Here is a 27,832-nt window from a genome sequence, read left to right as displayed (position 1 = left end):
ATGTTATACAAATTACGATGTTTTTACAATAATGCATGCTAGAGACAAGGTTATTAAGAAAGTCAGAACGAAAAGAAACTCCATTATTGTACTGCATTTATTGAAAAAAAAAGAAATCTATGTATAAGTGGACCAGTGCAATTCAAACAGATGTTGTTCAAGGGCCAGCTGTACATTCTGTTTTCGTAAGGCAAGAGATTCATATCTTTTAAAATATATTTTATTAAATAATCTACTTGGAGAATAATTACAAAAGCTTTAAACAGTAATTCCAAGTAGTTTAAAATTTCCTTAAAAAAAAAAAAAGACCAAACAGTCCATTATTATGTTTTGCTGCTTTATACACAGGAATGATTTATTTTACAAACTAGTCAGTTGCAACATTAGCCTGTCAAATGTAAAACATTTCTTAATATGTCTCAAAGGCAAAGTGAACTTGATGATAATCCTTTCACATTAACCAGAATGACAAACCATAATAAAATTAACTCCGTAACAATTCAAAATAAAACTTATAGAATAGGCACTTTGAAATTGAAATCAGCTACTGTAACTCACAATTTGTGTTACTTGTACTTATCTCATTCATCAAAGGTTATCAACCAGTGAGGCAAATGTTCCTTTGATGCAGAAGCACAAACACATTTAGGTTCCAAACACTGTGTTCTGGTTGTAATACATGCAAGACAGACCCTAAATTAGAAAAATCTTCTAAAAGAAAATGAAGAAAAACGAAAAGCAGCCAGGAATGAAAGCATTTACAAGCACTTGAATAAGGCCTTTAAGTGTTAAATCAGTGTTTTAAACCCCTTCATTCTCAGGTAAGGGATTAAGAGGCCGAGAGAGAGATCGTCTGCGAGGGTGAGGATACTGGAGGTTGGCAGTGTCAGCATCGCAAGAGTGCTCTACCAGAGGAGGAGGAGGAGGAAGGAGCTGGGCATAACTGGACCATCTCGATCCAGCCCGTGGGGAATCCAGAGGGGGAAAGAAATACCTGAAACAATGAAGACAGGAACAAAACACCAAAACAAAACAAAAACAACAGAAAAAAAAAAGAAAAAACAGAAGAAAAAGAGAAAAGTAGTAAATACAAAGAGAACCAAAGAGAAAACACATGCTGAAAAAAAAAGCTTTAGTATATTCATGCCAAAACTAACAGAACATAATTGCAAAAATCAAGACCCTTACTCAAATCAGGCTTGCTTAAGCAAGTATAGAAACTTTAAAGAAAGAAATACAATCTGTTAAACTTAAAATGTTAAAAAAATTATCAGTATGAATGTTACAAAAAAAGACATAATTTAAAACATTTTCTAAACTTTCGGGAACATATGTGATGCTATCCTGTAAATTTACAAATCTAATAAGCTTTTTATTTGAGCAATGCTTCATTTGTAGTAGCAGCAGGCACATGTTTTTTAGTGCATACATGACACTGAGAACCAACTGAAATATACTTTCAATTAAGTATGGCCAACTATTGCAATGTACTTCTGAAGAATTACAGTCTTTGAAAATACTTAACTGCTTTTCTGCAAAAACCTTAAATAGTACAAAATTTTGATAAAAGAGCTCAAAGAACATGTCTTACTGTTATTCTTTTGCCATTTTATAACTTACCCGTAATACTTAAGCATTTTAGCAAAGACTTACAGCTTTATCATCAAAGTCAAAGTTCTACAGAATATGAACTAAATGAAGCAGTCAACTAAATTAAATTCCTGAGCCTTGGAATGTGGAGGTTAATATGCATGCACAATTTTAGCAAGTTTTTAACTGCTCCTCTTACAGTAGGTTTCCAAATTTTGAAGGAAAACTTAAGCCATGGAATCATACCATAAAAAATATACAAGCACATATTAGAAACGTTTAGCTCTTTAGTAAATATGAATTGAAAATTTACAGATATCTTCATTTTACTACCAAATTATAAAATGAAGCACTACCAAATGTTTAATTTGGCCACAAACTGTACAATCAAAATCACTTTAATTCTACGACTACTTCTCTCACTCCTTTACTGATATTTTTTAAGTATTACAAAGAAATGACAGAGTTGTACTAAATAATATCATGTATAAACCAATTCTACAAAAGGTAAACAAATTAGCACTCAAAACAATCTTTATGAAAAATATTTATTCAACCTTCAAATTAAAATTATAAAAATTCATCATTGTAGATGTTTCAGAAAACAAAAGAACTAAACCTATATTCTCCAAGTGGAATAAAGTGATATTTTCCCTCCTCCCAACTATTTATAAGGATAGTAACAATCCTTTTAATTTTAAAACCCATGTTAGTTTCAGGAACATTTCAAAAAATTGTTTTGGTGACAACGTCTCAACAAAAAGCCTCTCCATTTATATTTCAAAAGCTTCAAATAGTGTCAATAAACTGGCTAGTACAAAAAAAAATGATATACACTGTATTTTTAAAGGCCTTTGGATTGCGTTTAGTAGTAAGCAGGCTGCTGGTGTATCTTGGGAGAGGTCAAACGGCGCTGGGGAAGGGGAAAAGGAGCTCGCTTTCCATTCCTGTGTGCATGCAACAAGCAGCAAAACAGCAAAGTTACTCCAGTTAGCTGGTACTCAGCTGTGCTTTCTGTTAAAGGACATAATACAAATGGAGAAGGGAAAATGCATCACAGATCTAACACGCATGGTTATTGGCACAATAAGAATACAGATCAAAACTTCAAAGCTCTTTACAATATATGCAATATAGGCAACAACAAAAACTAGATTATTTTTTTCTGATTAACAGTAGTATCCTTTGTTTCATGAAATCATCTTTATCATCTGCTATCTTTTGTGGTAACCTGAAATTGTTTTCATACAAATACTTAAACCTCAAAATCAAATAGCAGGAATTTTCAAATAAAAATATAACAATATAAAAATAGTTGAAATTTTAAATAGAATTCTGTTATTTAAGATGACAACAGGATAACCACAGAACAATTTGCTAAGGCTGTGCTTTGAAGTTTCCTGAATTGTATTCCAAATTATTCACAAAGCCATACTAAAATAAGTTTATCTTACAAATTCATGTATTTGAAATTTGATTATGAAAACAAAGGATGACTCTTGATATCACATCAAACATGTTTATTGAGATAAACAGGAATCTAAAATATGTTAAAGATTCTAAAAATCAAGAAATCAGAATTTAGCATTTCCTCTTACAATCTCTATTAAAGTTTTAAACATACACACAAAACACACCTAACTCACTCTCTCCTATGAAGCCTTAGTTAACGTACATTATTTAAAATTTCAGCTTGACCTGAATTCAAAGGCTGCACAGCTACCACTAACATACTAATGCTCATCTAGGATGAATTAGCATTATCCTAGAATTCCTCTTCATCTCACTTTAAAAGCAAAGTAAAATCTTAAAGTCATAAACATTTCTGACAGACTATAATTCAGATATATATAGATATATATATATTCAGAATATAATTTAGTTTGAGGACTTAATAATCTACCTATAAATATTATGACCAGATAAGCTAGAGTTAACAAAGTAATTTCTACTATCATAATTATGTATGAAATTCTTCATTCAATCTTAAAACCCATGAAATCACACACATTTAGTACGCCTACCAAATGATTTAAAAAGGAGACAATTTCTAGTTTTCCCACAAAACAGCCTACCTGCTAGAAGAAGATCCATTTAATGAATTTTGAAGATTTGGGATACTTGGACCTAGGGAAGGATTTGAGTTTCCCTGCTGAGAATTCCCATTGACAGGGCTCCCATTACCTTTCAAAATACCAGTACACTTCCAATTGTCCATATAATTAGCTGAAAAGAAATGGTCAAATACATTAACATGACCAATAGCTGTGTTCAAGGGCATAAATTTGTGGTCAAGTCCTTAAACTACAATTAAGAAAACAGAAGACTACATTTCTCTCAAGATAAATGTTATAGACATTTAAGATGAAATAAAAAACAAAATAATAAAATAAAATGAAATACATATATCTCAATTTTAACAATTATTTTTAAGTTTTATAAGAATTATTAATTTATAAAACAAAGTTTTTACCATTTCTCTTCCTTACAAGATAAGTATTAACAAAGTTCTCTAATTTGCCACATTAACATTAGTATCAAAATAAATATCTTCATGAAAATAGATTTCAATTATGTGCATATGTGGGGTAATGGAGGTGTCTTCTTTTTACACAAGTGTAAGTCATGGGGGAATCTAATGTCGTCAGAGATGACATAAGTAAGGTTGGGGTTTGAGTGGCTTACCCAACATGGCCTAATTCTTCAAATGCAAAATAGGTCACTGGAGACACTGGGTCCCGAAGCCCAAGTGAGTGAGCGTGCTGGGGCGAAATTGGGTGGTCCTGACTAAAGCCCAGAGACAAGAAAAGGAAGCAAAGCCCTTGATATCAAAAGACACTGTGGAAATTGAGGTCTGGGCTGGTTCTACCACAGCCTAAAACTGACCTAGGGAGACTCAGCCAAACTGCATTTTGAGAAAGAATAATTGCTTGGGGTACACAAACCAAGCTATTTAAGTTTGGATCGTAAGTGTGGGACACCACTGATTAGAGTGGCCCAAGGGCCAAGGACACCTCAGCCAGTGAATAAACGTCCATGGACAAGTGAAGACGCCATGCCACAACAAACACAGTCAGCATCAAGTTATTAGACACAATTCTCAATCAGCACGGCACTTACAGGAAACTTTCACAATCAGTAACCAGAACATTCTTGACCTTCTGAAAGTTGCAGGGAGGAAGTAGGGAAGATACTGGATTTTCTATTAAGGACAGGTTGGCTAAAGCAATTATTTAGTAAGAGATGTCTGTGGTCTTATTCTAAGTTTGTAGAGCAATTACACAGGTTACACAAATAGTAATCTGTACCTTTCCGACATAATGCACATTTTCACAATTACTTTTAGTTTTAAAAGTTGCTTTGTGGGATGCCTGGGTGGCTCAGCGGTTGAGCTTCTGCCTTTGGCTCAGGGCAGGATCCTGGTCCTGGGATCGAGTCCTGCATCGGGCTCCCTGTGGGGAGCCTGCCTCTATCTGTGTCTCTCATGAATAAATAATTTTTTTAAATTAAAAAAAATAAAAGAATAAAAAATAAAAGTTGCTTTGTTCCACATGGAAACTTATAAAATTCCATCAGTCATCACTGCTATGAACTAGATAAACTGATGGAGGTTCAAAATTACACAAATTAACGTAAGACATTAGTTTTAAAGTAACTGTAGAAAGATAACTTTCCCCAAAAGATTTCTGAATTTACATTTCTAAGTGACAATTCTGACGTAGCAACATAGAGTAACAATTCCTTCATTAAAATCTTACCTTTCCACAATCTTACACAGCCATCATCTCCTGAAGATGCTAGCACTGTTCCTGTTATATTCCAACTCACTCGCCAAACCTGGGAATTATGATTATCAAACTGAGCCACTATATGGATTTCAAATTTTGTTGGTCCACCAGAGGAAGTAAGTTCTTTCCTATCAATAAAAAATTTTCTTGAGAAATTCTGAGAACAGATTTCATATACACACACACAGTTCTAAATAAAAAATAATACAGTCTCACATATTTACCATATTATTTTATAAAAACGCGCATATCCATAGCCACCACCTTCCCTTCCACACACCGTCACCTTTACTCATTGAGAACTGGGCCATGTCACTTTCATTTAACTCACCAGTACCTGGCATAATCCTACCATGTAAAAATTATTCAGCAATTAGTTCATGGAAGAAAGAAACAACAGGGGCACCTGGTGACTCAGTCAGTTAAGTGTCCAACTCTTGATTTCGGCTCAGGTCATGATCTCAGGGTTGTGAAATCGAGCCCTGCGTTGGGCTCTATGCTAGACATGGAGCCTGCTTAAGATTCTCTCTCCCTCTGCCCCTCCCTGCCCCCCAACTCTCTAAAGAAAGAAAGAACAAAAGAGGATTGTATTCCTTCAAACAAGACTGAGAAATAAAATACGTAACAATTAATTTTAAAAGGAAAGCAATAAGAGGGGAAGAATAGAGGGGGAGAAGGAAGGAAGAAGGGAAAAGAACTGAAACTCACAATTCCAAAATTAAAACTTGAACAGGCTATTCGCAACAATGTCTCGGTCCTAATTTAACTGTCTCTAAGTAAACTGCCACTTCTCAATTGTTCAGACATTTACAGAGTACCAATCATATTCAGAGGAACAAATTCATATCAGCCTAAAAAAATGCAAGTAAGAAAACACAAATCTCCTGTCTTTATTCATTCCCCAGTCCCAACACTCATATATTTATAGATAAAATGTTCAATAAAGAATCCATTCTTTAGATCACAGTTGCCTCTTCACTCTCCTCCACAAACGAAAATAATCATGAGTTAAGAGCATTTTTAATTAGTGATTGCTTCAAAAACTCACCTCACAGGCTTTAATGTAAAAATTCTCACATCTTTGGTTGCTATGGCTAGAATATGGAAAGACCTTCCCAAGTTTGGAGCAAAGGCAATATCATGTACAGGATCTGTGACGGTCATGAGGGTTTCAGCTTTTGCATATTTCCTAATGGAAAAACAATTGACGTTCAAAATTTTATTAATTAATTAATTAATTAATTAATTATAGTCACACAGAAAGAGAGAGAGAGGCAGAGACATAGGCAGAGGGAGAAGCAGGCTCCATGCTGGGAGCCCAACGCGGGACTCGATCCTGGGACTCCAGGATCACACCCTGGGCCAAAGGCAGGCGCTGAACCGCTAAGCCACTCAGGGATCCCCCCAATAAATAAATCTTTAAAAAAAAAAGTTTATAAGAAAAACAATAAAAAACAACAACGTGCTATTCAGGTGGTTCATAGCTTTAATAGCTGAAAAGGTTACAAAAGCCTCAAAAAGTTCTAGAGGAAGGCTCCTATATTCTAGAACTATGCTGGCCAATACTGCAGCCACTTGCCACATGTGCCTAAATTTCAATTTGTAAAAATGAACAACTGCAGTTCTTAGTTGGCACAGGTATGGGGCATTTCCATCAGTACAGCAAGTTCTACTGGACAGCACTGCTGTAGACAGAGCCTCTCTGAAGAAATTGAGAATTTGGGAAGGTAGAGGGCTGATCGAAGAACCCCTCAAACACCCTAGTAACACTCTGAATTGCAGAGCCCACAGGAATTAAAATACAGCGGTCCCCTCCCCTTAGCCGGTCTTGCTTCCCACGGTTTGTTACCCACGATCAAACTGCCATCTAGAAGACAATCCTCCTGATGTGCTGTCAAAAGGTTAGCAGTAGCCTAACACTATATGTCACATACCTACATCACTCACCTCACTTCATCTCATCACATAGAGATTTTATCGACTCACATCACAGGAGGAAAAAGTAAGATATTTTGAGAGAGAGAAGACTGCATTTGTGTAACTTTTATGTATTATTTTAATTCTTCTATCACTAGCTACTGTAGTTCACCTCATACTCTGCTGAATTTATAAACTTTACCATAGGTGTATATATACACACAGCAAAAAAAAAACAGTATATACACAGCTTGAAACTATTTTTAGGTTTCAGGCAACCACTGGAGGTCTTCGAACATATCCCCTGCAGATAAGGGTGACAACTCTAGTTCTCTTCTGCTTCTGGCCCTATCCAATATCTGACTCCTACATCCAAGATGGTGTCCAGCACATGTGAAGCCCACCTGATCAATGGATGGGTGCTCTTTTCTCCTATAAAACTCGGAGTACACCTCTGACACAGAGCTTATAGTTCTCAGAGGTGTTGCAGGTATCTCAACATGATGCAACATAAATTTTCCTTCACATGCTGCTATTCTATCCAAATCTGTCCTGTTTCCAGATGTCCTTATCAAGAAATTACATACCATTCATTCAACTATTAAACCAGACTTTGAATATCATTTCAATAGCTCCCCCTGTCCTTCACCTTCCACATGCAGTCATCAGTCAGCATTGATAATATTTCTTAAATTATTTTCAAATTGTCCACTTCTCTCAATCCCCATTGCCACTACTCTATCCCAATCTTCCACCTGGACTGTTGCCCTCCAAAATACTTTCCATACCTATGGAATAGTTAAACTACCATTCAAGGCTATCATTCCCCAACTTAAAATCTTTCAATGGCTTCACATTACCCATAAAATAAAATCTACACATAGAACACAAGGTCTTACAGACCTGTATTTCTCACTACACTCCCTTTCGCCTATACAGTTTCAACTAGAATGAAAACGTATCGGTTCTCTCTTGTTCACATACCTTACCATCTATAGTTTTCTCCATTTGGAACATTTTGCCTCTTCAGCTAACTTTTACTCATCTTATAAATCTTGTCTGGAGTAAACCTTCCTGGCCCTCTCCCCTTAGGTGTAGTAAACCCTTCACATCCTGATTCTCCCAGTTTATAAATATAAAACTCATCACCACTTTTTAATATTTTTGTTTTCCCTGTGAAAAGGTACATACTGGGAAATCAGTCATCTTCTCCTCTGTATAATTCAACTTTGTATTATCAGAGCCTAGCACAGAACTTAGCATATCATAGGAAATTATTAAATATGTAATTAATCATGCATAATTCAATGAATAAAGAAATAACATTTTTAAAAATTAAATGCAATTTGGAACAATAATTAAAACCAAAGTAGTACTAACCTGGTATTTTCATTATATTCAAAAATCTGAACCTTGGCCATTGCATTTGGACTACTGTCATCACTTCCTACAGCTATCATGGGGGAATGAGCACGAGAGCTAGAAATGAAAAGTAAAAACTGTTTTACACAATTATAAATTTATATACATCTAATTCAGAGAATTAGAAAAACCTGGTATCAAGTAACTCTACAACTTCACAAAAAAGCATGCCACTACCATGACTAGAGCCTTGCCATCCATCTGACACAGCCACACCTTGGGCGGGTATGTCCTTGAGAATGCTCAACATGGGGACAAATGATATCACTATTTGCTGATAGAAAGTAGCTCTTGAGGTGCCTGAGTGATTAAGTCGGTTAAGCATCCAACTCATGATTTTGGTTCAGGTAGTGAGGGTGAGCCCTATGTCAGGCTCCGCATTCAGCACAGAGTCTGCTTGACATTCTCTCTTTCCTCCTCCCTCTGCCCCTCTCCCAGATCATGCACTCTCTCTCTAAAATAAATAGATTAAAAAAAATCTTAAAAAAAAAAAGTAGCTCTTTTCCCAAATGATTTCAAGCATTCAGCAGATTAAAAAAAAGGGGGGGGGAATGCCTGGGTGACTCAGCAGTTGAGCGTCTGTCTGCCTTCTGCTCAGGATGTGATCCCAGGGTCCTGGGATGGAGTCCCACATCAGGCTCCCCACAGAGAGCTTGCTTCTCCTTCTGCCTATGTGTGCCTCTTTGTGTCTCTCATGAATAATAAAATCTTTTTAAAAAATAAATACATATATAGAGAGACAGCTAAGAGCTCTTAGAATTTTTCTTCCTGAAAGATATGGTTATTAACTATGAAATAAAAAGTAATACTATCGTGACCAATTCATGGCAAAAGGATTTTAAGTGCTTTGTACAAAATGAAGAAACCCTGATAGAGGGACAAAAAGTAAAAAAAAGACCTCAAGAAGGCATGTTCCCTACATGTCATTCTCTTCTCATTTGTGGTCAACTTCATTTTTAAAAAGGCAAAGGATAAGTAAGAAGAGAATGAACTCTACTGAAGTGAGTTCTAGGTTAAATAAATTTTTTTTTATTTCTATGCCTAATTACATCAATATTGATTTCCTTTGCCTCCTTCATCCAGATTAAGTAGTGACCCCTTGTTTAACCTCTGATCTTGATACTGTTGTCATATGGCAACCTCATTAAGCTGAACACAGAATATAGTAATTTTAAAAAAAGGTTTAGTTCTTTATTGCTAAAGCTTTACTACTAAAGCTTCTGATAAATGAGATCAAGTCTAATAAGAGAAAAATACCTAGTAAACTACAAAATGCTGCAGTAATAAAATAAACCACAAGTTACAATAAATCTTGACCAAAGACATATAAATTCCAAGTAGTTTCTGTATCTCACAAACTTCCTTTTTTCAGTGTTCAAATGTAACTTTGTTTTTTTCAATGTTAAATATTTGAGCAAGGTACAAGATACATTTATAATAACATATTCTAAAATTATTGAAAATATAAATCTTTTAAAAAAGCAATTTTAAACGGAATTATAAAACATCTAGGTAACAACTTGAATTGAGGATTACCTCATTTGTACATCCAGAAATAAGCTGTTCACATTTTAACAGTGTCTCAAATATGACTCACAATTAAAAGTGAGACAAACCATCCAGTTCTCCAGTTGAAGTAGATTGATCACTTAAACCTCTTTCTTCTCCCTCCTAAGACTCCATGGAAATGATGAAAGAATAACACTGTAACAGTGCTAGAAATTGGTGTGCCATCAGAAATTAAGAAATTTAAAGGAATTCCAGGAAAATAGGAAGCAGAGAGAAGACAGAGAATATGCTCAAGGGGATAAGAAAAGAGTCCTATTGGTATCAGCAAGGGTAAAATCCACAAGCTCCAACCTCCAATCTATAAATGTAAATAGGAGAAAAAAAGGCAAATAGGAATGAGTAATGGGGTAATCATGAAGTGACTCATTTAAAGAATTGCAATCAGAAGACTCCTTGGGAATATAAGAAATAGTGAAAGGGATTATAGGGGAAAGGAGGGAAAAGGAGTAGGAAAAATTAGGTAGGAAAAATTAGAGAGGGTGACAGAACATGAGAGACTTCTAACTCTGGGAAACAAACAAGGGGTAGTGGAAGGGGAGGTGGGAGGGGACATGGCGTGACTAGGTGACGGGCACTGAGGGGGACACTTGACAGGATAAACACTGGGTGTTACACTATGTGTTGGCAAAAACCAAACTTCAATTAAAAAATATATACATAGAAAAAAAACTCCAAAAATAAAAAATAAAAAGAAGACTCTTTGGCTGGCAGCTGACTCTGCTCTGGCTAGACAGTCTGAGAAAGGACCCTAGTAAGATGATCAGAACTTGAGGACAGGTAAGAACCTGAAGTAAAACAGCACTCTTAAAACTAGCAGGGAGAGGGACAAGAAGGAACAAATATCTTAAAACTAGCAGGGAGAGGGACAAGAAGGAACAAATATGTTAAGGGGCTCCATCCTCAAAATCAAGTCCTTTTGACTGAGTCAATCTGGGGGTACCCCAGCCTGCCGGTTCCTTTTGTCTGTACTCCCTACAAGTAGTGCTCGCTTTGGCCACACACATATATATATATATACTATACTCCCTATAAGGAAATTCTGCCAATGCACTCACTCCACCTACTCAGATGAAACTCAGCCAAGCCCTAGGTAAGAGAGTGAGCTACTAAGAAAATAGAACAGGAGAAAAATACCAATATAATCGGAACTACAAAAAGATTAAGCAAAGACTAACACGTAAGGAGAACAAGATGCATGAAAATAAACACCGAGGTATACAAATGGATCTCTGAGAAAGCAGACACAGCCGATCCTCATTGTTTGCAGGTTCTTTATTTCTAAATTGGACTGCTTACTAAAATTTGTAACCCCCAAAATCCAATACTTCAGGCTTTCATGGTCACTCATGAATATGCCGGGAGCAGCTCTATAAAAACGCTGAGTCTTCTGACCCCACACATTCCATGCTGAGGTCAAACCAGGTGAGGCTCTGCTGCCTGTTTCAGGTCTCACACTGAAAACAAGTGTTGCACTCTATTTACCACCTTGATTTTTGCATTTTTGTGCTTGTGTTGGTGATTTCACTGCTTAAAATGGTCCCCAAACATGGTGTACTAAAGTGCGGCCTAGTGTTTCTAAGCTTAGCAAGAAGGCTATGATGTGCCTTACGGAGAAAATACTGTGTTAGATAAGCTGTGTTCAGGTATGAGTTTTAATGCCGTTGGCGGAGTTCAAGGTTAATGAATCAGCAACATATGCTAAATAAGGTATCTTTAAGGGTGCCTGAGAGGCTCAGTGGGTTAAGCAGTTATGCATCTGCCTTCCACTCAGGTCATCATCCTGGAGCCCTGAGATGGGAGCCCCATGTCAGAGAATCTACTTCTCCCTTTGCTCCTCCCCTGCCCCCTCATGCGTGCATTCTGTGTCTCTCTCTCAAATAAATAAAAATAAATAAAATCTTAAAAAAAAAAAAAGTACCTTTAAACATAAACACTCGGGATTCCCTGGGTGGCTCAGCAGTTTAGCGCCTGCCTTTGACCCAGGGCCTGATCCTGGAGTCCCAGGATTGAGTCCCACATTGGGCTCCCTACATGAAGATTGTTTCTCCCTCTGCCTGTGTCTTTGCCCCTCTCTCTCTCTCTCTCTCTCTGTCTCTCTCATAAATAAATAAATAAATAAATAAAATCTTAAAAAAAAAAACACTCATAAAACAAGGTTAAGTATTTATCAGATGACAAAAATGTGATCAAAGGCCCCCACTTCTCCTCAAGGAGTGAAATAGTTGTCCCGTTAACAGTTATAAGCAATGTAAAAAAATATTAGAAAATAGGTGAATGGGAGGTAGAAGCAAAATTAACCAATTTCCTTTTCTTCTTAAAGAGGTGAGGCCATATGTAATCCAAAACTTGAAAAATTATATAGAAAATGAATATATCATTTGAAATTATGATAATTACCAATATAACTAAAAAACCATCAACATTTCCACAAATAAGAGATCTGGCTGGCTCAGTCGGTAGAGCATGCAACTCTTGACCTCAGGGCTGTAACTTCAAGCCCCAAATTAGAGGTAGAGATTACTTAAAAATAAATTCTTCCAAAAAAAAAAAAAAAGATATCTAGTCTTACTTTGGGAGGTGGAAAGCTTTGGAAGTGTGCTAAATTCACCTTTTGTATAGTGAGTATAAAAACCGTTTAAAGCTAACATAACACAAAGTAGAGGCCTAAGTAAATCATTAAAAAATATAATAGCAACTGGGGTGTCTGGCTGGCTCAGTTGGAAGGGCACGTGACCTTTGATTTTGGGGCTGTGGATTCAAGCCCCATGCTGAGTATAGAGATTACTTAAAAATTTAAACCCTTAAAAAATATAAATAAATAAATAAATAAATAAATAAATAAATAAAAATAGCAATTAGCAAAATTAAAATCTAAAATCTAAACTATTAAGAGCATTTTTAGCACATAGGGGAACTTTTACTTTTTATTTTCTATCCTTTTAGATTATCTGAATTCTTTTTAAAGATTTTATTTCAGAGAGAGAAAGCGAGAGCACGAAGTGGGGGAGGAGAGGCAGAGGAAGAAGGACAAGTAGACTCCCTATTGAGCAGGGAGCCCAACACGGGGGTGGGGACTTCGGGGGTACACAGGACACCTCCATCCCAGGGTCCTGGGATCATGACCCAAGCCAAAGGCAGACGCTTAACCGAGATATCCAGGTGCCCCTGAAATTTCTTTCTTTACCAAGTGATTCATTATTCTTTCAATTTTTAAGAAATAATTTCATAAAAAGCAAGTATGATATTGTCACACTCTATACAGAAGTTAAAAAAATAAGGTAGGACAAAATATACTAATGCACTGGAAAATAACCACAGTGTATTTGTAAATGAAAAAGGCAAATTTCAAGTAAGGAGAATGTATGTTTATATACATCTGTGTGTTTTGTGTCTAACTTTACACGATAGTATAAATGTGTATTGGTATATATTTGTGTATTTATAAACAACATTAAGTATTTGTATTTACACAGAATAAGCCCAGAAGTTGCACACCTAAATATTTACAATAGTTAGCTTCTTCTAAGGAATAAAAATAGGGTACAAGAGACATGACAGGGTAAGAGTAGATTAGGAGAATCTTGATTCTACGAGACATATTTTTAAAAATAATAAACATGACTTCTTAAGGAAAGCATTTTAAGGAAATTAAACCATCAAATACTTGGCTTAAAAATTACTAACTTGTTTTACAAGGATTTTATTGTCAGGTTTGCTGGGTAAGCTTACCTTGAAGGGTTCCAAGAAATACAACTACAGCTTAGCTTACATGAAATCTCATGTTGCAGAGACCACTGGCTGAGATTCATAACATCTGGCGCTTCATATATTCTTACAATACCATCTGCTGAACAGGTTGCTAACATAAGACCCATATGCTTAGGAGCAAATTTCACATCGGTAACAGATGTTCTGCTATCCACTAGAGTTGTCCTTTTAACCTGGGGGGGGGGGGAAGAAGATTATTTATATACAAAAAGAAAGGACGATACAGTGAGGAGAACACTGGAATTACACTGCTATTTTACTTGGTATATAACCTTGAATAAGTTATTTAAAAACCACCTAGGTCTCAATTTCCTCCACAGCAAAATACCACACATACACAAGTCACAATCCGTAACAAATTAGTGACCTATAATCAATTATTCCTTTTAAGGTAGAAAAAAAAGTTGGCCTTAGAAGTATAACTTGATTAAGTACTCTCCCTTGAGCTGACCAGTCACTAAACTAGAAAAATGTTCAAATTTTCACTTAGGTGGTTTTTGTCTTACAAAGTATGTTGCAAGCAGTAAATTAAAGGAATTAAGATTCTTTAGCAGTAAAATGGAAAGCATGTAACTTGTTCCTTCAAGCATAAATGCTAGTTAGCCCTACTTAGATTCCTACCATCTACTCACAAGAAAAGGTGTTTATTGGAGACCAAGAGAATGGCACGAAGCTGGCATTGTGATAGTTACAGAAAGCCAACAGAGCATGTACAAGCCACTTTCTGGCATCTAGACTTCTGACTGAAAATATCAACAAAACATAGAAATCAACATTTTACTGTCTATGGATACTAAAATAACATTTGAAGGAGTCTCAATATTAAAAAAATATCACATAAACTCCAAAGATCGCATCCTTGCAAACTTTTGTCTATAAACACCAATGAATAATCAATATCAAGACAATAGCTGAACTATTAAATGTATTAATGACAGTTGATTTAACTAAATACAAATAAATATGCAGATATCCTCCGGCTTTCAAAGGTGTATGTTATATCACTTTGCATTTTACAAAAAAATCTACTTTAGTACCTTTCCTAACCAAAAGAAATCTGAAGAGGGTTTTTGCTTTTGTAACAAATGAAAATAGCATGCATTGTCCATTTTCCAAGTCGTCATAGAGGCAGCACACACCCTTATATGCAATGTTGGCCCTGCCTAGCTCCTTCCATGGGAATACACAGCATCTCAGCATCAAGCCTCAATAACTTTGAACTGAGTCTTTGAGCATCTATGCTTTATCTTGATTTATGTAGTGCAAACATTAGCAAAGTGTGTCCTAAGGCATCAGAAAAGCCTAAAAGAGGTTATTTTTTGGCTCGGGAATACTCAAAAATGTTTCCATTAAGTTAGTGGTAACTGATTCTCTACTTTATGCCATTTCAGCTTATGCAAGTTGTCTTAAGAATGCTCTTTCATATAATGGGGGAAATCTTTAATGTTTAAGTTCAAATAAAAAGCCTTTATATGCCACTACTCCTCAACCCAACCTACAGTATACTAACTGACTCACCTCTATTAGAAAAATCCCTTCAGGGACGCCTGGGTGGCTCAGTGGTTGAGTGTCTGCCTTTGGCTCAGGGTGTGATCCTGGGGTTCTGGTACAGACTTCTACATCGGGCTCCCCGCAGGAAGCCTGCTTCTCCCTCGGCCTAGGTCTCTGCCTCTATCTCTCATGAATAAATAAAACCTTTAAAAGAAAAATCCCTCCAACTACATACGTTTCTCTTCTCCCCTCCCCTCAAGCAGCTGTTTGCCTTAGGTGTGAGGGAAGGCAATGAGACCAATCCCACCCAATAATAAAAAATTGTAGGGGCATGTGGCTGTGGACTCTTGATCTCAGGGGCCATGACTTCAAGCCCCAAGTTTGGTGTAGAGATTACTTAAATGAATCTTTAAAAAACTTTGTAAAACTGTGAATAGCATGCAAACTATAAACCTAATTAAAAAGAGTATGATAAAGGCATTAAGAGACATAGACCAATGGAAGAGAATATAGTCCAGAAATAAACCTTCTCTCTATATATGGTCAACTGATTTTCAATGATGATGCCAAGACCATTCAAAGGGGAACCGGTGGCATCTCTCCCAATTGGGTGGGAGTCCCCAAACGTGGCGTAAACCGACTGGGTGGAAGTCTAAGGCACGGGCAGTAAAAGGATTCACCAGAGCCAGAACAAAGGAGGTAGATGTGGGGGGCAGGATAGCAAAGTAGAGGTTGCCTGCTCAGCTGCAGTGGGTGGGAGCTGCATTTAAGGAAGGCTAAGGAGGTATGGAGACATTTGGAATCCTTCCTTATTGGGTAACTGACTTGGTTTTAGGTAGCCCATTGGTTAGTTAGAGCCTGTGGATATTTTGAGGTAAGTGGCCTCTCTGGGCCTGTTTGTATTCAGCGAGGGATTTTAAGTGGGCCCTTTTGCCTTGCTTTACATTCCATTGCTCAAGCCTATGGTCTGAAAGCAATCTCTACCTACAGCAGTCATTCCAATAAAAGATAATGGGAAAACTAGGTATTAACATACAAAAGAATAAAGTTGGAGGCTCCTGGCTCGCTCAATTGGTAGACTGTGACTCGATCTCAAGGTCATGAGTTTCGGCCCACGTGGTGGGTAGAGAATACTTTAAAAAAAGTTGCACACTTAACTTACACCATATACAAAAGTTAAGTAAAAATGAACAAAAGACCTTAAAGTAAGAGCTAAAATTTTAATACTCAATATAAAACTTTGGGGGAAGTCTTTATGACATTGGATTTGGCCATGATTTCTTGAATATGACACCAAAAACACAGGAAAGAAGCAAAAAATAAATTGGACTTCATGACAATTTTTAAATTTTGTGCATTAAAGGACACAGTCAAGAGAGAATGGGAGAAAATATTTGCAAATCATATACCTGAGAAAGCACTAATATCCAGAATATAAAGAACTGCAATTCAACAGCAAAAAAAAAAAAAAAAAAAACACCCAAATTTTAAAAATGGGCAAAGGATTTGAACAGACATTTCCCTAAAAAAGTAAAGGATTCTGGTCCCAATACCAATTCAGGGGATGAAGGAGAGGGCGTATCCCCCCCAACAAATAATTCTCGAATAGCAGGCTGTCCAAGAATTCAACTCAATTCTGACACTATTTACCCAGAAATAACATCAGATTCCACCAGTAAAGGGTTCAATTCTGTAAGACTGCCTGCACTTCAGAAACCTGAGAAGCTCTCAAAACTCAGGCAGATAGTCTGCTTATTACCAATGTATTACAAAACAATATAACTCAGAAACAGCCAAGTGGAAGAGATGCATAGAGTAAGGTAACAAAAAGCATGAGGAGTGCTATGCCCTCTTCAGGCTTACCACTCTTCTCACATCTCCACCCGTTCATCAACCCAAAAAACTCTAAACCCATGTTCTTTGGGGTTTTTAAGGAGACTTCATTACAGAGGCATGATTTGATTAACATATTGACCATTGGTAATTGTTTTCAACCTCTAGCCCCTCTGCCATCCCCAGAGGTCAGGGGATGGCACTGAAAGTTCCAGGCCTCTAATCACATGGTTAGCTACAAAGACAACCAGTCCCCAACCTCGGGCCTTTTCCAAAGTTACCTCATTAACATAACAAAAGAGATCTCTTATCACTTTCAACACTCAAAAAATTCCAAGGGTTCTGGGAGCTGTAAGTCAGGAACTGTGTTAGGAAGACCAAAAGTATCTGAAAAATTTTCTCATAGGGACACCAGGTGGCTCAGCAGTTGGAGTGTCTGCCTTCAGCTCAGGGCGTGATTCCAGGGTCTGGGACCAAGACCCACATCAGGGTCCTTACAGGGAGCCTTCTTCTCCCTCTGCCTGTATCTCTGTGTTTTTAAAAAACAGATTTCTTATAAATCAAAACATTGCAAAAAAGATATACAAATGGCCAATTAGCACATAAAAAGATGTTCGACATCACAAACCATTAGAGAAATGCAAAAAAAAAACACAAAAAAACAAAAAACACCAAACCTCAACAAAAAGACATCATTTGACACCTACTAGGATAGCTATAATGAAAACACAAAAAACCGCAAACACTGACAAGGACCTGGAGAAACCGGAACACTCGTGCATTGCTAATGAGAATGTAAAGTGGTACAGCCATTCTGAAAAATAATTTAGTAGTTTCGCAGAAGTTAACCACAGAACTACCATATAAGCCAGCAATCCTACTCCTGGGCACACACCCAAAAGGATTGAATGCAAGGTCTCAGACAGGTATCTATATGATAATGTTCACAATAGCAATATTAGCTAGGATGCAATGGGAATTTACACAAATAACTAGGCTGAAAGCAAAGCAAAACAAAACAAAACAAAAACAAAATCTGAAAGCCATCAACAGAAGGGAGAGGGGAAGGGAGAAAAGCAGCGAAGGAATATATTTTGTTTTGGAGAACCAACAGTTCCAGCCAAAGAGATATTCAGCTAAGTGTTTCACCTGATAGTCCTTTACTAAGTGTGCCTCACCTGATAGCCCCTAACGTAAGCCAGTCTGAGCTGGATTGGAGCTTCAGAGAAGCCCCTGACCTTTAGCTCATTATATTAAGATCTTTTTTATTTATTTATTTATTTATTTTATTTATGATAGTCACAGAGAGAGAGAGAGAGAGGCAGAGACACAGGCAGAGGGAGAAGCAGGCTCCATGCACCGGGAGCCCGACATGGGATTCGATCCCGGGTCTCCAGGATCGCACCCTGGGCCAAAGACAGGCGCTAAACCGCTGCGCCACCCAGGGATCCCTATATTAAGATCTTCTATGGGCAGAGTTTTCCACCATTTTTTTTTTAAGATCTTAATTATTTATTCATGAGACAGAGAGAGAGAGAGAGAGAGAGACTTAAGCAGGCTCCTTGTGGTGAGCCTGATGCAGGACTCAAGCCCAGGACCCCAGGATCACAACCTGAGAAGGCAGACATGTTCAACCACTGAGCCACACAGGTGCCCCTGCACCATTTTTTGAACATGGATGTATGCACTAGCATGCTGACATGCTAGGCATGTGCAACTCAAGTGTTTATGCAAGTTCCCTGCCCCTGCCCCCAATGCAATGAATAAAAGTTTCCTGTACTAACCCCATACGAGACAGTGCTTTGGAAGCTATCTCTTTGTCTACTTACTTATGATAAATAATAAAAAGCTTTTTGTTTTCAATACTTCTTGTGTTGTGTTCAATTTGATGCACCCTAAGTGACAAATCCCTTGAATTCAGTTACAGCATTATTTACAATAGCTAAAAAGTAGGAACAATCCAACAGTCTATCTACAAATAAATGGCTAAACAAAATGTGGGATATACACATAATGGAATGTTATTCAGCCACAGTAGGAATGAAATTGGTATATGTAACAACATGGATAGACCTTGAAAACATTTTGCCTAGTGAAATAAGCCAAATACACAAGAACAAATACTGTATGATTCCACCTATGAGGTACCTAGAGCAGTCAAACTGATAGAGAAAGTAGAATAGAGGTTACCAGGTATTGGGGGAATGGAAGGAGGAGGTACTATTTAATGGTAAAGAGCTTCTGTTGGGAATGATGAAAAGTTTTGATATAGATATTGGTGACAGCATTGTGAATGTTATGAATGCCTCTCAACTGTACACTTGCAGTTACACAATAAATATGTACATTCTACATTTTCTAAAATGCAGCAAAAAAAAATAGTAGTATTGACAACATGCAAGCTTTAGTATTGGGAGAAAGGAGGAGAGGACTATTAGGAACAGAGAAGAAAATACCCTTAAAAAAGGTGTATTTATACCCTTCAAAAAGCAGAGAATATATCTAGAATACAGAAAAAATTCCTAATAGTGGTTGCCTCTAGAAAGCAAATTGTGAGGCCAAAGGGAGGAAGTTATCACCGTATACATTCATTTGCACCTTCTGCATTTCATACCTTGCACCTATTCTAACAAAGAGGGAAAAAAAAGAAAACATTGGAATGAGTCTTAAAGATAATCTAATTCAATTCTCTCACTTTATAAACAAGGAACATGACTAATACATACACTACACTCTTGTTAAAATTCAAACATCCAATTAGGAGAGAGCTAGAACAGCAGAAGCAAAGAGTATATAAGAAAGCAAAGGTAACCACAAAAGAGAAAAAGCAAATTTTTAATGGCTTTTCAGAAAGGACTCACTGGGGGATCCCTGCGTGGCGCAGCAGTTTAGCACCTGCCTTTGGCCCAGGACGCGATCCTGGAGACCAGGGATCAAGTCCCACATCGGGCTCCCTGCATGGAGCCTGCTTCTCCCTCTGCCTGTGTCTCTGCCTCTCTCTCTATCATGAATAAATAAAATCTTTATTAAAAAAAAAAAAGGCACTCACTGTATGACAAAGCAAATACTGCAGATTCATCATAAAAGTTATAATTAAACAATGCCATGAGTACTCCTGAGTACCATTTCAGGCCCAAGACAAAATTAAATTTACATGGGACGCCTGAGTGGCTCAGTCAGTGGTTTAGAGTCTGCCTTTGGCTCAGGGCATAATCCCTGGTCCTGGGATCCAGTCCCACATCAGGTCCCCTTCAGGGAGCCTGCTTCTCCCTCTGCCTATGTCTCTGCCTCTCTCTCTCTGTGTCTCTCATGAATAAATAAATAAAATCTTTTTTAAAAAATTAAATAAACAAGTAGGAGAAAAACACAGAAGAGAAAAAATGGAACTAGTAAATATAAAGATGTTACCACTCTTCTCATCAAGTGCCTGAAGCATTCTTGGAAAGTGATGCTCCTGGGATGTTCATCATGCACTCCTCTCCCCCACTCTACCCTCCCAACCCCAGAAAACCAACAAATGTCTCACCCAATGACTCTGTCCTCGCAGTTTATCATTTGATTCTCCTACTATTTCTTCCCATACAGCAGCTGTTCGGTCAAAAGAACAAGAAGCCAAAACCTGTCCAAATTCAGGATGGGCCCACGTCACACGCCACACAGATCCACTATGTGTCTGAGGAATTATAAAAAAAAACCAAACAAACCTGACTTTACATTTCACACATATAAAGTTTTACTTGAGTAAACAGTACAGATATTTTTACTTCAATAAGAACAGAAAGCTATTCAATTTCACGTTTAAATAAAAAGGTTAAGTTCCAGAAATTTTTAACTTTTAGATAGGATTGTGGCCCTTCTAGAGTCAAATTCTTCTAACATTTTACTAATGAAGAAAAATCCAGCTGGATAAAGCTGACCTCTTCCAACACTAACAGGGTAACTTCTTCAGAGTTTATCCTAACCAGGGTTTAAAAAGAAGATCTACCAGTTCATCATTTTTGTTTTTACTTGCAAATTCTCTCGATAGGAAACAGCCACCTGATAAAATAAATAAGACTAATCAAAATTATTTGCTTTAAAAGCCTAACATATAAATAGAACCTGTAGCAATGAAACAATGATTCTGATACTTGGCTACACAATGGACTACTCTAGGAAAAGAGGCAATGAATGATCAAACTTAGAAAAGCCCAAATTCTGGTATTCTGAGAAAATATTTTAAAGCTCAGTACCATTACCTTTATTTGAAAACTGTCAAATTACTATTCAACTCTTCATGTTGACCAAAAAAGCAAAGAACAGATAGGTCTTAAAGCAATTCACATCCACAGAATTTCATTTGTACTTTCCAGTAAAGACACAACATGACAATAGATAGCATCAGCCCATCAATAATGTTGGTAAAGTTTGTTTTACACTATCATATATCTAACACTTTTACACTCAACAATCTCAGGACACTTTCATAATCGTGTAATTTCTACATGGTAAATTATGTCATCCAAAGGCAAACTTTGTACCCTTATTTTTTATCCTCTATTTTGTCTAGTCTTTTTTGTTTCACTTTTAATTCTTATACAGGCTATTAGGTAAAAAAATGCACTAGAGTGGCGCGATTTTGTTAATTATTAGATTTCCAATAAAGCGCAATCTAACTAAAGACATAAAGATTACACAGAGATGTTCATCAAAATAAAAAGGAAATCTGTTATCAGTTGAACAGAACAGGGCATATTGACTGGTATACTTATGTTTTACTGCTATACTCATGTTTTTTTAAGAGACTTTAAAATCTACCAAAGTATTTCTGGGGACACCTGGGTGGCTCAGCAGTTGAGCGTCTGCCTTTGGCTATGGGTGTAATCCCGGGGTTCCGGGATCGAGTCCCAAATCAGGCTCTCTGCATGGAGCCTGCTTCTCCTCCCTCTTCCTGTGTGTCTGTCTCTCTCTGTGTTGCCTCTCATGAATAAATAAATTTTAAAAATCTTAAAAAAAAAAGTATTTCTGAAATAAGCTGCTAAACTGAAAAGCAAGAAATAGGGGTTTCCTTTCAGAGTGATGTAGTTTTGGAATAGAGTTGGTGGTAAACACTGTAATGTAGTAAGTGCTATTAATTGTTTATAAAAGATCAAACTACTGATACACACCACAACATAAAGGAACCTCAAGGAAAAGGAAAGTAGCCAAGCATAAAGAACTACACATTGTAGAATTCCACTTATATACAATGTCTAGAAAAGGCAAAACTACAGAGAAAGAAAATAGTTCAGTGGTGCCTAGGGCTAGGTAAAATTCTACCTGAGTAAAGCAGTTTTTAAAAAAGAAATAGAACCTGCACAAAACATCACAACTATTAAAAATATGCAGAATAGCTCAGTCAGTTAAGAGTCTTACTCTTGATCTCAACTCAGATCTTTATCTCAGGAAAGTGAATTCAAGCCCTGTGTTGGGGCTTAAAAAATATATACATGTTCAAAGAAAAAAAATAATACCAAGATACTAAAAATAGTTATATTAGAATGCTAGAGAACCGCACATTTTCCTACTCTCAAATTTTCTTAAGTATATTTTTGTTACTTTAATAGTTAAAAAATATTTTAGGAAAAGAAGTATTCATTTTATAATTTTCTCAGAGATGAAGAGCAAGTCAATGATGCCATCAAATAGTGAACATCTCAATTTTTTAAAAAAAGTACTGTAAAAATACTAACCTTCCAGCTAGCAGTACAATGCCAATCCCCACTTTCACTTTTATCCCAGACCTATAAGAAAATAAGATATATTTTATACAAAATATTCCTACAAACATGAAAAAATTAATATGGAATCAGTATTAGGGCAAAAGAAGTGAACATAAATTCACAAAACAACACATCCAGTAAGTAAATATTCATTCATTCAGAGACTTGAGAACCTGGTGAGTGCCAGAAATCAGGCCAAGCATTGAGGGCATCAAGGATCTCTGCTCTAATAGGTAACAAAGACAAATACAGTTGCAGTCAAGTCTTCTTATTGTAGAAGTAGTGTTTTACAATGTTGCTGTAAAAATTGAATCAGCAAGTAAGGAACCACTGCTCCCAGCCAAGGGAAAAATACAAGGTGAGATTCATAGGAGCCTATGGTCACAAGATATTTGTCAATCAATGTACCTGTTTAAAGACACCTTTTAAGTGTACATTACAGATTCATTAACGCTGGAATAACAGCAACTCCTGTCCGAATGAAGTTTTCCTAACACATACATTTTCCCCGTGAAGCATATCACAGCCTTCTTGCACATAAGAACACTAAGCAGCACTAACTTGGGGACAATTTTAGACGGTGAAATCAACAAATAAAAATGTGAAAAATGCAGCACAAAATAGACAATGAAAAGGATACTTGTTTACAGAATGAAAGCCCAAATAAGAAAGCAGCATCACTCTGTTTAACCTCAGCTTGGAAAATGTACATCAGGCAACCTCAATTTTTTGCTACTCTGCTCATGTCAACAAATAACTGTGAGAACTGATTTTGAGGTTATAAATAAATTGTAGAGTGCAGGTAAATTCACAAATACAGAATTTGCTGATAATGAGGACCAACTGTATATGTAATAAACAAAAGCAAAATAGAATCTTAACCACCAACAAAAAATATACATTAAAATAATGAGACATTTTAACTTCTTAAAGAATGTAGTGATAAACTCCTCAAAAAACTAAAAATAGGATTACCACATGATCCAGCAATTCCACTTCTGGGTATATATCCAAGAGAGTTGAAAGCAGGGTCTCAAAGAAGTATTTGTACGCTCACAGTCTTAGCAAAATTACCCATAATACCAAAAACCTAGAAGCAAGGCGGGGTGGGAGGGCTAACTGGGTGACAGGCACTGAGGAGGGCAACTTCATGGGGTAAGTACTGGGTGTTATAATACTGTATGTTGGCAAATCGACTTCAATTAAAACAAAACAAAATAAACAAAAAAAAAAAAAACCTAGAACCAACCCAAGTCCACTGACATATAAGCAAAATTTAAAAAGTATTTATAATACATATAATGGAATATTCAGCCTTAAAAAGGAAGAAAATTCTAACACGTTTCAACATGTGCAAACTTCAAAGACCCCATGCTAAGTGAAATAAGCCAGCCACAAAGAAAGACAACTATTGTATGATTCGACTTACATGAGATTCCCTAGTGTAGTCAAATTTATAGAGACTGAAAGAAGGATGGTGGTTGCCAGGGGGTGATGACAGGGAGAATGGGTACAGAGTCAGTCTTGCAAAACGAAAAGGTCCTGTCCATAGAATGGTGGCGATAGTTGCACAGACATGAATGTACTCAATACCACTTAACTATACACTTAAACATGGTCATGATAGTAAATTGTGTGTATTTTACTACAAAATTATTTTAAGATTTTATTTATTCATGATATACATATATATATAGAGAGAGAGAGAGAGAAAGAGAGGCAGAGACAGGCAGAAGGAGAAGCAGGCTCCATGGAGGGAGCCTGACCGGGGGCACTCGATCCCAGGACTCCAGGATCACGCCCCCGGCCAAAGGCAGGCACTGAACCGCTGAGCCACCCAGGGATCCCCTTTACCACAAAATTAAAGAAAAAAATGTTAATAATGGCTAACATGGATAATGACCCTATTAACTGGCAGTGTAAAATAGTATAACCTTGGAAAAGGCAATCTGGCAATTATTCACAAAAGCTTTTAAAATATTCACTAATTTCTCTACTTGAACGAGGTTAAAGAAATCCTTCAAAACACATGAAAACCTAAAATAATGAAGATTTTCGGTGCAATGCTACTTCAGACGGACAAAACCTACAAATCGAAAGATTAAAAGACTCCATAATAAATGGATAAGGAAAAAAATGTTTGGCTTATTCACTTCACAGACATTAATGCAATATTCGACAATTAAATGAATATATAAACAAAATGTGCACACATACAAAATATTCAATCTTAATGAAATTAAGGTACATGCTACAAATATGGATGAACCTTGAAAACATCTTGATAAATGTAATGAACCACTAACAAAAGAATAAATATTGGATGGTTACATTTATATGAGCTACCAAGCAGTGAAATTTATAAAGAAAGAGGATGAGAAGTGACTAGCGGCTGGGGGTTGTGGGGAAGGAGTTTTAGTTTAAGTTCCAGAGATGTACAGTGGCGATGACAGCACAACGTGATGCTGTGCTAACTATGGCGTATTGAGATGACTAGTTTACCACAATTTCAAAAGATTTAAGTGACTTTACACCTTTTAGAAAGAATCACAACGCTACAGTTATTCCATAGATTTGGCGACACTATTTTTCAGAAGAAAACAGCGGACGATGCTTCTTTACTTAGGGAGAGAATGAGCCAAAGCACTGACGCCCAAGGGCAGCGGGGCGGAGCGAGGGGGGCGGGGCGGGGGCGGGGGCGGGGCGCCTCGGGTCAGGACCCCGAGAGCTGAGATGCGGGGTGCCGCGCTCCGCCCGAGCCGCCCAGGCCCCGGAAAGCTCCTGTTGGTAGTAAGGCTCTCCGCGGGAATCAGTGCTATCCGACTCGTCTGTGAGTGAGACACAGGCGGTCTAAACCGTCCTTCAGATCGTGTGATCTCCAAGTCCTCGAGGCCGCACGTCATCCACACTCCGGCTTCCGTCTTCAAGTCCATTACCATTTTCCACACTATCTGCAGTTCCTACATCCAGAAAGTCAGAGCAGGGTACAGACACCGACACTCCACTTTCTCAATCGCGAGGGGAGACCGTCACCGGAGGTACATGGGTTCATGTTCCTTCCATCGCGAAGAGAGCTGAGCTTCCTCCCTAAGCACAAGACGACCATCCCCCAAACAGGGACCAGGCGAGCTAACCGCACGGCGGGCCGCAGGGCAAGGTCCGCCGGGCAAGGTCCGCCAGCCCAAGCGGCGCGCGGGAGAGGGCTCGGCCGGACCGCGCCGTCTGACGACGCCGAGGGGCTCCCGCCCTCCGGAAGCCGAGCCTGCGCCCGGAACGAGGTGCCCAAGGCCCCAGCGGCGGCGGCGCGCACGTGGCGACGACGCCCGCCCTCCCCCTCCGCGCAGGCGCGGGGCCACGTGCCTTCGCCCCGGGGTGTCTGTGACCCCACAATACGCGGACAAGGATGGCGGGCGACGCCGCCGCCCGCCCGCCCGCCTTGGGCTCCAGACGTCGTGCCCAGCGGCGCACCTCAAAATGGGGAAGGGAGGAGTCCCCTCTCCAAGCGCCGCTCCCTCCGCTCTAACCGCCAGGTGTGCACGCTCTCCCAACCCCCCTTCCGAGCTCCGCCCCGCCCAAAGCCTCGCGCACACCTTGACGCTCTGGTCGCTGGAGCAGGTAGCCATCCGTCGCCCATGGAAGTCGAAAGAGACATCGTGGATGAGATCTTTATGGTCCGCCGCAATGCTGCGCGCCACAAACATGGCTTCCGACAGGGCCCGTCCCTTTCGCCGGCCCCGCCCACCTCCGAAGAGGGCGGACGCGGCGGCGGCGGCGGCGGCGGCGGCGGCGGCGTCCGGACCGCAGCCCACCCGGACCCCGCGGCTGCCAGGGCGCGCACTGCACACGCGCCAGCTGCCCGCGCGCCGCCGCGCTCGCCCCGCCCCTCTGCCCTTCACGCCCGGAGAGGTGACGGCGACTGCGCATGCGCTTCCCGGGAGCGCGTCGCCGCGGGAGGGCCCGGCTCTCGGCTGCGTGGGCGTTGCTGTTGCTGTAATGAAGACGAGGAGAATTTGTTGTTGAAATATAACCGGGAGGGGAAGCCCTGGGTGGCTCAGCAGCTCAGCGGTTTGGCGCCTGCCTTTGGCCCAGGGCGTGATCCTGGAGTCCGGAGATCGAGTCCCGCGTCGGGCTCCCGGCATGGAGCCTGCTTTTCCTTCTGCCTGTGTCTCTGCCTCTCTCTCTCTCTCTCTCTGTGACTATCATGAATAAATAAATAAAATCTTTAAAGGTTTAAAAAAAAAAGAAATATAACCGGGAAAGCGAGAAAAACGGAGAAACCATCCACAGTTCCTGGGCCCCAAGTCAGGATAGGTCAATGTCCAACCCCCACCCAGGGACATTGGCGGGCTTGAAAACGGAAGGGAGGGCAGCCCCGGTGGCGCAGAGGTTTAGCGCCGCCTGCAGCCCGGGGTGTGATCCTGGAGGCCCGGGATCGTGCCCCCCGTCAGGCTCCCTGCATGGAGCCTGCTTCTCCCTCTGCCTGTGTCTCTGCCTCTCTCTCTCTCTCTCTGAATGAAGAAAGAAAAGAAAAAAGAAAAGAAAAGAAAAAGAAAAAGAGAGAGAAAGAAAGAGAGAAAGAAAAAGAAAAGAAAGAAAAAGAAAACGGAAGGGAGCTTTGCTGGGACAGGAGCGAGGAAGGGTGGGGGGAGGTATGCCTGAGGGGTGCAGGCTCGGCCGGGAGTGAAAACCGGGGGACGGCGGGGACGGGAAACC

At 38.8% G+C, this 27,832-nt stretch overlaps 1 protein-coding gene across 2 annotated transcripts; it reads right to left on the bottom strand.

Moving 5' to 3' along the window:
• Window positions 1-79: 79 nt before the first annotated feature.
• Window positions 80-26,996, bottom strand: SEH1L (SEH1 like nucleoporin). 2 transcript variants are annotated; one of them, XM_055323544.1, is made up of 9 exons: window positions 26,710-26,996; window positions 23,090-23,140; window positions 20,905-21,051; window positions 14,016-14,227; window positions 8,676-8,774; window positions 6,427-6,567; window positions 5,349-5,506; window positions 3,666-3,816; window positions 80-994 (listed from the first exon to the last, which is right to left on the bottom strand). In XM_055323544.1, the coding sequence occupies exons 1-9, from the start codon at window positions 26,818-26,820 to the stop codon at window positions 802-804; spliced, it is 1,263 nt and encodes a 420-aa protein (XP_055179519.1). In that variant the 5' UTR covers window positions 26,821-26,996; the 3' UTR covers window positions 80-801. The 2 variants fall into 2 exon arrangements, with proteins under 2 accessions (XP_055179519.1, XP_055179520.1); XM_055323545.1 differs by lacking the exon at window positions 80-994 and adding an exon at window positions 2,123-2,604 and having other exon boundaries at window positions 26,710-26,993.
• Between the last annotated feature and the right edge of the window lie 836 nt (window positions 26,997-27,832).

Source organism: Nyctereutes procyonoides, unplaced genomic scaffold (genome assembly GCF_905146905.1).
Source record: "Nyctereutes procyonoides isolate TBG_1078 unplaced genomic scaffold, NYPRO_anot_genome, whole genome shotgun sequence".
Lineage (NCBI taxonomy): Eukaryota > Metazoa > Chordata > Mammalia > Carnivora > Canidae > Nyctereutes > Nyctereutes procyonoides.
The sequence above is the reverse complement of the archived record's forward strand: the minus strand, read 5'-3'. Positions and strand labels throughout refer to the sequence as shown.